We start from the raw sequence: 14,722 nt of genomic DNA, 5'->3' as shown, positions 1-14,722 counted from the left end.
ATTTCAGGCAGATGTCATTTGTTTGCAGGAAACACATCTCACTGAACCAGAAGCCAAAAAGTGGTTCTTCCCTTGGGCATATCCTGTTCTATGTTCTCCTGCCCTGGGGAAGAAAAATGGTGAGATGATGTTTATAAGGAGGCGTCCTGACATCTCCATTGTGTCTCACCGCACTGATTCTGCTGGCAGATGGATTCAGGTAGTTCTTGACATTGCTGATTTTAAAATCATGTTTCTGAATGTATACGGTCCTAATGTTGATGATGTGTCTTATTATGCTGACATAGCTGACATTAAACACACATAGGGATCATCATTGCATCATAGGTGGTGACTTTAATGTCATACAGGATCCCTTGAAAGATAGAAAATCTAGTATGTCATACAAAAAGTCCAAAAATTGGTTTTTACTACAAGACATAATTTCCCAATTTCAACTTCTTGACCCATGGAGGATTATCCATCTTGATGATACTGAATTCACTTTCTTCTCCACACCTTACAATTCCTACTCCAGACTAAACTATTTTCTGGTGAGTCCTTCACTTATGAGATTCATTGATTCTTCTGATATCAAAGAAATAAGTGTGTCAGACCATGCCCTCGTGCAACTTAAACTCACTGCATTTGGTTCTAAAGTTTTTTCTTCGAGCCCATGGCGATTTAATAATACACTTCTACAGGACCCTGCCTTTATTGAATATCTATCTAAGGCGATTGAGGAATTCTTTACCTTTAATGTTTCCACTGAATCCAAATGGACCTATATTTGGGATGCTTTTAAAGCTTACGTCAGAGGTCTTATCGTCTCTTTTTCTGCTTCTAAACGAAAACCTGTCATGGCTGACCTTCTCACACTGGAGATGGAGATAAAGAACCTTGAACGTTCTCATTACCTATATCCCAATAACATGGTCATATTAGGCAAATTACAGGCCTCTCGTTATAATTACAATATTTCACTGAGCAGATCTGCTGCCAAACAAGTGTTTGCTAAATCTGCCACTTATTATGCAGAATCAAACAAGTGTGGGCATAGCCTTGCTAACTATTTAAAAGAAAGAGTTAATAAGACTAATATCTCAACGATTCGTTCTGTGGATAATCTGGTATTGACTGATCCGAAAGACGTACTTTCTACATTCCAATCTTTTTACAAGAAGCTGTACACGGCCGAAATGGACTCTGCCATGGATGCTGCTGGATTCCTTACTCATTTACCACATGGTTGTGTTGAAGACAACTCACTCTTATGTCAACCTCTCACTATTAGTGAATTACAGGAAGTTATCATATCTATGGCAAAGGCTAAAACGCCCGGACCGGATGGTCTCACAATCAAATTTTACTCAGCCTTTGCTGAAAAGATATTACCTTATCTTCTAGATTTTTTCAAATATCTCATTTCATCAGGAGATGTGTGAGGTTCCTTTACTGAAGCTTCCATTATTGTACTACTAAAACCAAATAAGGACCCTCTTGATGTTTCCAACTACAGACCTCTATCGATGATCAACACTGACGCCAAAATATACGCTAAATTGCTAGCCTCAAGACTTCAGAGGGTTCTTCCCAAGCTCATCTCTGAGGACCAGAATGGTTTCTTAGCCAACAGACTATCTAACAATAACACTCGTACATTTATAAATGTTATAGCTCGTGCTCAATCTGTGGCTGAACCTATGGTGGCAATGAGTCTCGACGCAGAAAAAGCGTTCGATAGGATTGAATGGTCTTATTTATTTCAGGTTCTGCACTGGTTTGGCTTCCCATCTACTTTTATTGACATGATCAGGGTCTTATATAAGGCTCCGACTACGTGGATATATATCAATGGTTCCTTTTCTACTCCTTTTTTTCCGGCATGAGGAACCCGCCAGGGATGTCCCCTGTCACCTTTATTGTTTAATATAGCATTGGAACCCCTGCTTATTGCACTTAAAATACATCCTAATATTCATGGAATAAAATGTGCAGAATGAGATTTCAAGCTATCGGCCTATGCGGACGATGTGTTGTTATATGTTACAGTTGACTCCATTTAATACGTATTGAGAACTATTGATTCTTATTCTAGTATTTCGGGCTACAGACTGAACCTGTCCAAAACAGAAGTTATGGCATTGAATTCACCTGAGGCCTATGATACCATTCAAAAACTTGGTCTACGCTGGATGGGAAGGAAAATCAAATATCTTGGTGTTTATTTCTCCCCTTCTATTGAAGAAACGGTGAGTTGTAATGCGGAACAACTAGTTGCTTCTGCAAACAGTCTTACTAATCGCTGGTCACTTCTCTGTCTATCGTGGTGGGGTAGACTGGACACGATTAAGATGATGATCGCTCCAGTAATAAATTATACTCTGAATATGATTCCTGTTTACTTACCTAGAGCCACCTATAAACACATTGAAACGCTACTCTCCAAGTTTTTGTGGAATAACTCAACATCCCGCATTAGTCTTCAAAAATTGAAAAAAGATAAATTAGATGGCGGCGTTCGATTTCCTAGCTTCTATGAATATCATACAGCCATGTTGTTGGGTCAGGGTTCTCACTTGATTACCAGGAGTCTTCCTTGAACAGGCCAGCCTGGATATTACTTGAAAATGACCATAAGGATGTTGACATTTTTTGTTCTACTTTCACTGAATTGACTGTGTCTACTTTCCCTGAACCACTTAATTCCACTAAATTGGCTCTTCGATTTATGGATCAATTACTAAAAACGAGGTGGGAAGACACTCTATGTCTACTTGTGGAATAATGCCAAAATTAAAATACAAGGAAAACCTGTCAACTGGTCAATATGGAAGATAGCTGGTATTGCTTTTCTCAATCATTTGTATTGTGATAGCTCCTGGATACCTTTTGACTCCTTACGCCAAACCTATAATCTACCTCAATCTCATTATTACAGATGGTTACAATTATGCCATGCTATTAAGGCAGGTTATAACCTGTCTGTATCCAAGAACATAAAACCTTCCATCTGGAGATTATTTGACTTAATGGCATGTAAACCTAAGGGTCATTATGCTGCGTGGTATGCCATCTTGAACGATTTGAAAACTAATTCAACTTTGAGCATATGGGATGCATGGTCACAAGATACTGGCCTCACCATTAATCACTCGACTAGACCCAAAATTTGGAAAGAAATTTACTCTTCACTTCACTCTTCATCAATTCAACAATCTTTGTTTTATTTAATGCACAGAGCCTTTTGGACACCTTCCAAGCTTGCTAAACTCCCTAACTCTGATGTCTCTTGTTGTTGGTCATGTAAGTCTAACAAGGGATCATTGGATCATATGATCTTTTACTGCCCTCCTGTCCATACGCTCTGGCTTAGAATATGGAGAACTGTTTCTGTGATCTTTGGATTACAGGAGGAGTTGTCCTTGGCAATAATAATATATAGTAGATATGGCTTGCGTGCTCAACTAGATGACTATGCTGCCAAGTTGCTGAGGGGTTTATTAATGGTTGCCTTAAAACTTGTGATCACTAATTGGAAATCTGTCTTATAACTGGAAATCTGTCTTATAACTTATGGTGGAATAATGTTTGCTTAATAATGAGATATGAAAGCCATTTTGCTGAAAAAAAGAGGTACTTCACGTTCTCATGATGCTGTTTGGCATTTATTGTCTTCTTACTGCGACTCTTTAACTCAACTACACTGAAGTGTGATATTGTTATTACTGGTATTTTGTGCTGCAATTGCTCATGGTCTGATTACCTGTACTATTAATATCTTGTACTTTCGACTGTTGTTTTTACACCTTTGACTGTCTTTTCTTCTTTTTTTTTATTTTATCTTGTTATCATTGTGTATGAATCGGTCAAGTATTGATTTGCTATTAAATTGAAAATAAATAAACATATTGAACGTAAAAAAAATCGATAAGTGTTAAATTTTCATGCATGTAGTTAGAAATACTGTTTCAGAGAAAAGGAGCATTAACAGAAAAAATTGTAGTCCTCATTGTGCTGATCTGTTTCAATGAGGGAACAGTAAGGAGATTGTGAGCAGTAGATCTTTAGTGCTATTCAGCTATATCAAGTTGGACATTTATTGTTGCATGCCATTATAAGTAACCAACAGCAGTCCAGGCTACAGTTTGTAATAGATTGTGACTTCCTATGTGATTCCATACATAGAAGACTTCCCTAATCCATGTTGTTTGTTTCTATTAGGCATGCCCATGATGACAGTGGGATCTGAGATCAACATTGTAAGGAGTAATCGGGTAATTTTGAACAACACCATCTGCCCTGCAGAAATCATAATAAGGAATGGAAAGATTACTAACATTGTGCACAAAAAGAGTCTAGCACCTTCCAGGGGAGAGAAGGTAATTATTTATTATTATTTCTAGAATTTATATCTAGCATTGTCAAACTTATCTATGCAGATTACAAAGGAATATACTTAAATCATAAAAGTGTACAAAATACATGGACTCTTAAAAAAATCATAAAATACAAAATCATGACATCCTGTGAGATATAACACAGTTACTTACCGTAACAGGTGTTATCTAAGACAGCCAAGTAGCACCTCCTTCTTGCCTTTCAGCTGCACTTGCTTTTTCATAAAGTCACAGGCAGCAGTTCCTACATGCTGTCCGTGGCTGACCCAGAAGCCTTCCTTCTCATGTCAGAGCTGATGCCCCTCTTTTTCTTAGTAAACACTTAACACCTTACACCCCTTTGCATCTTCTAAGATCTACTAATCACAATTGCTTGACTGTTCCTACGTTCAGAGAGATTTTTTAAGATTCTGCTAGCAGCTGTCTTTTTTCTATACAGGGGCCTGATTATGGATTTTGCTCCCAAACCATCTTAGATTTCAAATCTTGCTTAGCCTTTTTAAATAAGACCTTAAAACATTTTTACTATATTCCTGGGCTTATCCTATTGAGCATCTAGACCTTTCCTTTGTGTTACCCCTTTTATCTTTCCTATCATATATTGTAATTTTCCCCTTTTCTTTTTCCATTTTATGTTTCCCTTATTTTCCATTTTTAACTTATATTGTAAGCTGCTTAGACATACTTTGATTTGTGGGATATCAAATTATAGTAAACTTGAAACTTGGAAGGCTTCTGGGTCAGCTGTAGGCAACATGTAGGAGTCACTGTCTGCAGCTTTGTGAAGAAGCAAGTGCTGATGGAAGGCAGAAAGAAGGAGACCTACTTGGTGTCTCTGGTACATACTCACAGGAGAGGGGCATAACATTGGGACACAGAAAGAAGAAAGGGAGGGAGGGATGGGAGTACAAACTTAGAACAAAGGCTGGAAGGCAGGACGTAAGGGGCACAAACTAGGAACATAGAAGGTAGGGAGGCACAAACTTATTTTTCTGCCTCTGTCTAGATTTAATTCTTTCCTACTATACAGTCAACAGTTCCCTCCCCCCCCCCCCACCTTTTTTATTTTTTATTGTGTATACCTACAGGTTGCCAACTCTTTCCCTCACTTTGGCTCTCCTATTTCACATCCTCTTATTTTTATTTATTTATTTTATTTCCCAGTCTCTCACTAACTCTTTTCTCTTTCTTCTCCCCAACCAGCATTTGACCCTGTCTCCCACTTCCATCCAGCATCAGCCCCCTTCCATCTAGTGTCTATACCCTCTCTCTCTCTCTCCTCCCTTCCATTCAATCCCTGACACCTCTCTCCCCTCCCCTTCCAAACAGTGCCTAACCTCCTCTTTCCCCTCCATTCATCATCTGCCTCCTCTCTCCCCTTCCATTCAGCATCTGCCTCCTCGCCCCTTCTATCCAGAATCTGCCTCTCTCTCTATCTCCTTTTCATTCAATGCCTGTCTCTCTCTCCCTTCCTCTCCCCTCTGTCTACCTTCCCCTTCCATCCAGTGCCTGACCTCCTCTCTCCCCCTTTTCATCCAGCATCTGACCCCCCTCTCTCCCCCTTTCCATCCAGTACCTGACCCCCCTCCTTCTACCTTTCATCCAGCATGTCTTTCTCCAGTGGTGGCAAAGCAAAGATAAAGGCATCATGGGACTGCTCTATTCATTCTTGTGGCTGCCGACCCCACACCTTCAGCCATCACTTTTAGTTCCAGGACAGAGCCAGCAGCCATGAGGATGAATAAAGCAGCACTGGACATTTTTATCTTTGTTTTGTTGCTGCTGAAACAGCAGCAATGGTAGTGGGGTGTGGGGAGCTTTTTAGAGGTGCTGTGGCCCCTGTGGCTTCTCCCCATTCCGATGCCCATGGTTGGATGATTTCTTCTACTTGTCTGCATTATTAGTCCTGCTTTCAACAGAAACACCTGTTACAGTACATGTGAGCAACGTTACTATAAAATAAGGTGTTTGGGTTTTAATACATGAGATACATTATAGGAGCGAATTGGCCATTGAGACAGTAGGTCAGTAGCTGAAGGCCGCAACAGTAGAGGGCCCACTCTCTTCTAAATTCTATCAAGTTCAATCACTTTTGATAGGTGGTTAAGGCCTGTGATCCTTATTGCCTGTGAGCTCAAATCATTGTCCATCCATCACTGGGAAATTACCTAATGTGATTGCACAATCTTAAAATAAGTTTTAGAACTATAGCCCTAATAAATGAAATTGCCAAAATAAAGTTCACACTGCCTCTTAAGTATGTTCCACTGTTATTCTTAGATAGGAGAAAGTTAAGCTATATGCTGATTCAAAATTATGCACAATGATAAAAAAGCTATTTTCTCCTTTGTAGGTAATGGATGTGGGTGACCTAATGGTGATGCCTGGGATTGTAGACACTCATGTCCACATCAATGAACCAGGGCGTACAGCTTGGGAGGGTTTCCAAACTGCGACAAAGGCAGCAGCAGCAGGAGGAATCACTACCATTGTGGACATGCCACTGTACGGTGATGCAAAACATTAGATAGAAGAGAGTGATCGGGATGCAATCCCATTGCAAATTTTAAAAATTTAGGGGAGAAGTTACAAGATATGGTAAAAAGTCAAGCTTTTACTCTACCTTGATTTACCATGGTAGTTAGCAACCAGGGTATCAGAATCCTACAGGTTGCTGACTACCTTGTTGAATGAAAGACACCATCCTTGCAAGCAATGCTATTCTAATGGCTCAGAGCATTGGGACTTGGAGCTGTCCATGACCTGATGTTCATAGCCAGAGGCCATGGTGCTGCCACCTGATCCCCACCTAGATCAGAACAACATTTCAAGTTCCCCCTCCCTTGAGCAAGCATGATCTGTGGGGGATTTGGTCTGGGGGAGGGCTGATAAATGGTGGTCTTCATCAGAGGCTAATGGCTGGCGGGAGGTGAAAGCACCCCTGGAAGTGTTGAGTGGAAGCATCTGGCCATGGCTTTGCAACTTTTAAACTGGGGGAAGGCGGACAATCACTCAAAACAGTATGGTTTGGAACAAGGTATCTTTAAAAGATATCATCATAAAAGAGAAGACAGAACACCCCAATAGCGAGATTGCAATATAGGCAGTAGACCAGGTTTTTTTACATACAGAGCAGGCTGATTTTAAAAATTGCAAATTATCCATGCCAACTGCTGAGAAAATTGTAAATATATATGACAAACATTGTTTGAAATATTTATATGCAAATACCAGAAGCCTAAGAAACAAGATGGAAGAGTTATAATATTTTGCATTACATGAAAATAATCTATAATAAAACCAAGCGCGCATGCGTATTTAGGAGGCCGTGTTACCTGCCACCGTGGTGTCTGCTTCCATGGCCATATTGGATTTGTGGTGTGTGGGGCAGCTTGTGGCGGCTCGTGATGGCTCGTGGCTCGTGATGGCTTGAGGCACGTGGACAGATTTGATCAGCGGTTGCGGTTTGACTCCTGCGCTGCCGGGATGTCTCTTCTCACCCCCGGACCAGCAAATGCAGCAACCGCGGGGCATTTGTTAGGCCGGCCCACTTTGATAATGTGAGGTGGGCAGACCTAGCAAAAGCCACGAGGCTGCCCGGGCTTCCGAATGCTGGACAGGGGAAGCAGGGAAAGGAGAAGGCCTACTGCTGGACATGGGGATCAGGTAAGAGGTGCTGCTGGAAAGAGAGGGAGGTAAAAGGAGGGGAGAAGGCCTACTGCTAGACAGGGGGAGCAGGGAAGAGGTGCTGCTGGACAGGGAGGGAGGTAAAAGATGGGGAGAAGGCCTACTGCTGGACAGGGGGAGCAGGGAAGAGGTGCTGCTGGACAGGGAAGAGGTAAAAGGAAGGGAGAAGGACTCCTGCTGGACAGGGGGAGCAGGCAAGGGGTGGTGGTGGACAGCCGAGGAAAGAGAGAGACAGCGGCCAAGGAGAGAGAGAGAGACAGAAAGACAGACACACATACCTATTCTAGCACCCGTTAATGTAACAGGCTTAAAGACTAGTATAGATATAATAGGCATCTCTGAGATCTGGTGGAAGGAAGATAACCAATGGGAAATTATCATACCAGGATACAAACTAAATTGCAGAGATAAGGTGGATTGAATTGGTAGAGGTGTAGCATTATATGTTAAGGAGATCTTGAATTGAATGGACTGAAAATTCTACAGGAGCAGAAACACACCTTGGAAACTCTTTGGGTAGAAATTCCATGTGTAAAAGGGAAAAGGTAGTGATAGGAGTGTACTTCCATCCGCCTGACCAAGATAATGGACAGATGCTGAAATGTTATTGGACATTAGGGAGGCTTTTTTATTTTATTTTAAAACTTTATTAAGTTTCAAACAATCATAGTGCATAACAATTATACACATATATAATATTACAATAAAAACACTTTGAGCTAATAAATATACCTAAACAATCATTTTAACTCTTCCACCCTCTGATTAATAACCAACAACTAATAACCAGCTTATAATCATCCTGTAAATCCCTCCCCCCCCCTCTTCCTGGATGTGTATAATGAAATGACCAAAAAAAAGATCAATCCTTACAATAATTTATCAATGGCTCCCAAACTACCAAAATTTTTTTATAATTTCCCTGCTGTACAGCCAACACCCGCTCCATTTTAAAAAATATAACTCCCACCAAAAACTGTAACTCAATCTATCCCAGTTTTTCCAATTTCTCAAAATCAATTGTATTGCAACCCCAGTCATTATAAAAATAAGTTTATCATTGTGAGATGACATTTGACTTTTAGCTCTCATCATTGTGCCAAATAACACTGTGTCATATGTTAAAGCTACTGGATTCTCAAATAATTTATTAATTTGCTCCCAAATAGATTTCCAAAATTTGAGTATCAGTGGACAATAAAACAGTAAATGATCCAATGTCCCTGCTTCAAGATGACAGTGCCAACATCTTTTAGTTTTAGAACTATCTAACTTATGTAGCTTAACAGGGGTCCATAATGCTCTGTGTAACAAGAAAAACCAAGATTGTCTCATAGATGCTGACACCGTACATCTCATTCTCCAAATCCAAATTCATGACCATTGAGATACATTAATCTGATGTTTTATCTCAAAGCTCCAAATGTCACAAAGACCATTTTTTGGTTTCTTATTCAAAAGACCAGATATTAATTTATACCACTGAGCGGCCTGATGACCCAGGAAATTTGTAAGCTATAATAATTATTAAAATTTCGCCAATCAGGGAACCCCGTCTGAATGTCCTGCTTCAACTGCAACCATTTATAATTTTGAGATTTAGCAATACTATATTTATGCTGCAGTCGTGAAAAGTCAAGCAGCTGTCCATCTAAAGTACAAATGCCCACCTTCATCCAATGCTATATCCGCCAATTTGAATCTTGGAGTTCAGCCAAAGGGACTGATATGTGGATTTATGAATTGGAATAGATGTTAAATTATTGATAAATTTTAAAGTTTTCCAAGAGTCACATAAGATTCTATTGTCCTTATTTAACCTGGGTAACTTGATACTCAAGACATGAAACAACCTCAGTGGAGACAGGAGTTGCCATTCCAACCATAACCAATCCGGAAGACTTTCCATGAGATCTGGGAGGATCCAATACATAGCTTGGCGCATAATATAGGCTTGATGGTACCTATAAAAATTTGGGAAATTTATCCCTCCCTTCGCAATTGATTTTTGTAAAGATACTAAAGCAACTCTCGCTGTTTTCCCCAGCCAAATAAATTTGGTAAGAATACTATTCAATTTCTTGTAAAAAGACCCTTGAAAAAACACTGGTACTATACCCATTTGATAACAAACCATAAGCAAAATCATCATCTTAACTGTTTGAACGCTCCCCCCCCCCCAAGAAAAATTTAAAGGGTTCCATTGCTCATTTACTTTCATTGTTTCATCCTCTGAATCCAAACATCTAGATATTTTATACCCTCTTCTTTCCAAAGAAAAGGGAATATGTCAAATAAACCTTTTGGGCAGTGGACGTTTAACGGAAGAACCTCTGATTTACTCCAATTTATTTTATAGCCAGAAAATTTGCCAAATCTGTCTATCAAATCTAGTAAATGTAGAATGGTAGTTTCAGGATTTCTCAAATAAAGCAAAATATCATCTGCATAAGCAGAGACTTTATATTTCCGACCTGCATAAGGAATACCCTGTATCTCCTTTGCCTGCTGAATAGCTAATATCAAGGGTTCCAGAACAATATCAAACAGCAAAGGAGATAATGGACATCCTTGCCTAACCCCCTCTCCCCCTTTTAAAAAGTATTATCTACTATAACAAAATGATCAGTAGGTACCCGGCAGGTAGGAGTGCGCTTAGGGTTCTGTTTTCCTGTAAGCACACTCGTGGACCTCAAGGTGCTGTTGTTTGGTCTGGCCTGCTCCCTGCTCTAGTGCTGCCCGATTCCCGATTCGAATCAGTTCACCAATTCACTTCGGGTGAATAAATTCGAATCAATTTAAATTGGCTTCCCGATTTGGGCCCTCTCCCCTCGCCCCCTAAAGCAGGAGCGGCAGCGCTGCTCTTGCTGGCTGGCCGCTGCCGCACCTGTTTTAGAGGGCGAGGAGGGAGGGTGTGTCGGGAAGTGCTGCTGTCCGACTTCCCTCCTGGCCTCCCTGAAGGACTGCCCCCCCCCCCGAAAGACTGCGCATCCCCCCTCCCCCACGGGAAGGCCTCCGTGTTTCCCCTGGCCTCCCCAAACCGTTTACCTTATAGCTTTATCCTGCAGCCGAAGATTGAGGTTATAGCGTCTTTGCAGTGTTTTAAGCTGTTTCCTCCGCCACGATCCTGCCTCTGACATCAGAGGAGGGGCGGGACCACAGCAGAGGAAACAGCTCAAAGCACTGCAAAGACGTTGTAACAGCGATCTTCGGCTGCAGGCTAATGTTATAAGGTAAACGGTTCGGGGAGGTCAGGGGGAGCACGGAGGCTTTCCTGGGGGGGTACGCAGTATTTTGGGGGGCAGTCCTTCAGGGGGGCTGCCTTTTGGGGGGGGCAGTCCTTCAGGGGGTGGGACAGGCCTTGGGGGGTGCAGGCCTTTAAGGGGGGAACAGGCCTTTAAGGGGAAACAGGCTTTTAAGGGGGGGACAGGCCTTCAAAGGGGGGAAGGCCATGGATGGTGGCATAGGCCTTCAGGGAGACAGGTAGACCTTCGGGGGGGGGGGGCAGTCCTTCAGGGGGTGGGACAGGCCTTGGTGTGTGTAGGCCTTCAAAGGGGGAACAGGCCAGGGATGGTGGCATAGGCCTTCAAGGGGGACAGGCAGACCTTTGGGGGGGCAGTCCTTCAGGGGGTGGGACAGGCCTTGTGGAGTGCAGGCCTTTAAGGGGGGGGCAGATCTTTAAGGGGGGTCAGGCCTTCAAAGAGGGGACAGGCCAAGGATGGTGGCATAGGCCTTCAGGGGGGACAGGCAGGCCTTCAAGGGGGGGACAGGCCTTCCGGCATGGGGGACAGGCCTTCCGGGGGGAGGTACAGGCCTTCAGGGGGGACAGACCTTCAGGCGAGGGGGCATTAGTGTAGAAGTATACGGAGGGAGGAAAGGGGGGTTCAAAGAGACGTGCATATGCCAGAATTTGGGGGGGGGGAATAAATAATGGATCTAAAAATAGAAGAGAGGGAGAGAGATGATGGACAATGGGATTTAGGGAGGGAAAGAACAGAAAGGGAGAGAAGTTGGACACAAGGGATGGTGTGGAGGGGGAAATAGAGATACTGGATAGGAGGGTAGTTGGGAAAAGAAAGGGAGAGATGGTGGACCCTGGGGTGGTGGAGAAGGAAGGAGAGATGCTGGATGAAAGGATAGTTAAGAAAAGGTGGATCTGTGGATGGAGACGAAAAAAAAAAAAAAGATGCCAGATCTCCGGGGGAGGGAAGGGAAATGGAAGGGGAGGACAGAGATGGCAGATGGATGGTTAGAACGGAGAAAGAAGAAAGAAAGAGACCCTGGCAAGCAAGTTATCAGAAGACAACCAGAGCCTGGAACCAACAAGATTTGAATAATGACCAGACAACAAAAGGTAGAAAAACTAATTTTATTTTCCATTTTGTAAGTACAATATGTCAGATTTGAAATGTGTATCCTGCCAGAGCTGGTGTTAGACCGCAAACGTGGGCTATGATTTAAGAGAGAGAGGAAAAGTATTTTTTGTTTGTTTATTTTGTTTACACCACAGTGCCAGTGTGGTTAGGAGAAGGCAAAGGGGGTGAAGAGGCTTTAAAATAAACCTACCAGATGTTTGAAAAAAACACTCAATTGGGCAGGAAAATCGAATCGAATCGAAAAACCAATTCAGTAGGCTGAATCGAATCAAAATTTTTTTTCCTGAATCGGGCAGCACTACCCTGCTCCCTTACTGCCTTGCCGTAGTGTAAAGTTCTGGCTACACAGCGGGAAGGAAGGGAAGAGGGGTAGGAAGATGTGTTTAAGGAAGCTGTTTTCCTATAAGCACACTTGCGGACTTCAAGGTGCTGTTGTTCAGTCTGGCCTGCTCCCTGCGTGCCTTGCCGTAGTATATTTTTAAGTTCAAAGACATGGCGGCGGCTCCTCTCACAATCCCCATCTGCGTCGGAAGTCCGACACAGGCGGGGATCATGAGAGGAGCTGCCACCGCGTCTTTAAACTTAAAAATACACTACGGCAAGGCACTAAGGGAGCAGGGAGCAGGCCAGACCGAACAACAGGACCAACTTACAAATAATTCTGCCAATGGACTAAAGCAGCTGGCCAGACAGCGGGAAGGAAGGGAAGGGGGAGGATGTGTTTAAGGAAGCTGTGGCTCTCATTGAACTACCAGTTGGCCGGCTCCCTTGCCGGAGTTATTTTTCAGTTTACAGGTGCCACGGTGGCTCCTCTCACGAGCTGCACCTGCGTCGGAGAAGACTTCCGATTTAGGCGGGGATCATTAGAGGAGCCACCGCGGCACTTTTAAATTTAAATATAACTCTGGCAAGGGATCCAGCCAGACCGCGGGAAGAGAAGGGGAGATAGAGAAATGCTGCTGCTGCACAGGGAAATGGAGGGGAAGGGAATGCTGTGGCTGCTGCACAGGGAAGTGGGGGGAAGGAAAAAATACTGCTACACAGGGAAATGGAGGGGGAGGGAATGCTGTGGCTGCTGCACAGGGAAGTGGGTGGAGGGAAAAAATGCTGCTGCACAGGGAAATGAAGGGAGAGGGAATGCTGCGGCTGCTGCACAGGGAAGTGGGGAGGGAGACAGAAAGAAAGGAAGAAAGACACAGGGGCAGGGAGAGAGACAGAAAGACAGACAGACAAAGGGGGCTAGGGATAGAGACAGAAAAAAAAAGACAGGGGTAGTGATAGAGACAGACAGACATATATTCTAGCACCCGTTAATGTAATGAGCTTAAAGACTAGTCTAATATAATAAAATGATAGGCCGCGCATGCGCATTAAAAAAACGTGTTCCCTGATCCCGTTGCGGAAAACACGAGTGCGCATGCGCGGGTTCACGTCACAGCCACCTCACAATATGGAAGTTTCTTCACACGCTGACGATCGCCTCCACAAGCCTTCTCCCAGCCAGCCGACAATCGCCTTCACAAGCCGGGACTGGGGTACAAAGACCGCCTCCTCCCTCCCCCCGGGACGAACCAAAAAACTGATCCCGCCGCCCGGGACCCAAGTCCTTTGCCACCCCACCCTTCCCTTCCCGCAGACCCCAGGAGGAGTCGGTTTCCGTGTCGTCGTCGCCCCATCCCCCCCGGCCCACACGAACCCCTTCAAGCGGTCTGACCGCTACCCTTACTCCCTTGCCGCCCCCCTTCACACGGTCCCCACAAACCTCTCGCCTGTAGCAGCAGCCGCAGCACTCTACACACGCTGCTTCGCTGCCTTCAACTGCCCTGATTGCTCCACCGCGTCCCTGATGACATCATCAGATATGCGGCAAATCAAATCAGGGCAGTTGAAGGCCGTGAAGCAGCATGTGTAGAGTGCTGCGGCCGCTGCTACAGCCGAGAGATTTGTGAAGAGTTGCTGCTGACCAGGGGAGCAGGGAAGCGAGACCGGGGGAGCAGGGAAGATGTGCTGCTGAGCTGAGGATCAGGGAAGAGGGACCAGGGGAGCATGGAAGAGGTGCTGCTGACCGGGGGATCAGGGAAGAGGGACCGGGGGAGCAGGGAAGAGGTCCTGCTGACCAGGGGAGCATGGAAGAGTTACTGCTGACCGGGGGAGCAGGGAAGAGGGACCGGGGGAGCAGGGAAGATGTGCTGCTGACTGGTGAAGCAGGGAAGAGGGATCGGGGGAGCAGGGAAGAGATGCTGCTGACCAGGGAAGCAGGGAAGAGGTGCTGCTGACCGG

The 14,722-nt window shown here is 44.0% G+C and overlaps 1 protein-coding gene and 1 long non-coding RNA gene across 3 annotated transcripts in view; one reads left to right on the top strand and one right to left on the bottom strand.

Moving 5' to 3' along the window:
- LOC117366350 overlaps positions 1-14,722 on the bottom strand; it is a 175,211-nt gene that overhangs the window by 35,987 nt on the left and 124,502 nt on the right. The window lies entirely within an intron of this gene.
- LOC117366348 (allantoinase, mitochondrial-like) overlaps positions 1-14,722 on the top strand; it is a 174,323-nt gene that overhangs the window by 44,393 nt on the left and 115,208 nt on the right. The window contains exons 2-4 of one of the 2 annotated variants that reach the window (XM_033957620.1): positions 29-199; positions 4,204-4,361; positions 6,733-6,884. In XM_033957620.1, the coding sequence (XP_033813511.1) occupies positions 190-199; positions 4,204-4,361; positions 6,733-6,884 (320 nt within the window). In that variant the 5' untranslated portion in view covers positions 29-189. The remainder of the gene's footprint in view (positions 1-28; positions 200-4,203; positions 4,362-6,732; positions 6,885-14,722) is intronic. The other variant, XM_033957618.1, reaches the window with a different exon arrangement.

This window comes from Geotrypetes seraphini, chromosome 9 (assembly GCF_902459505.1).
Source record: "Geotrypetes seraphini chromosome 9, aGeoSer1.1, whole genome shotgun sequence".
Taxonomy (NCBI): domain Eukaryota; kingdom Metazoa; phylum Chordata; class Amphibia; order Gymnophiona; family Dermophiidae; genus Geotrypetes; species Geotrypetes seraphini.
Note: the sequence above shows the minus strand (reverse complement) of the source record. Positions and strands in the feature narration are given on the sequence as shown.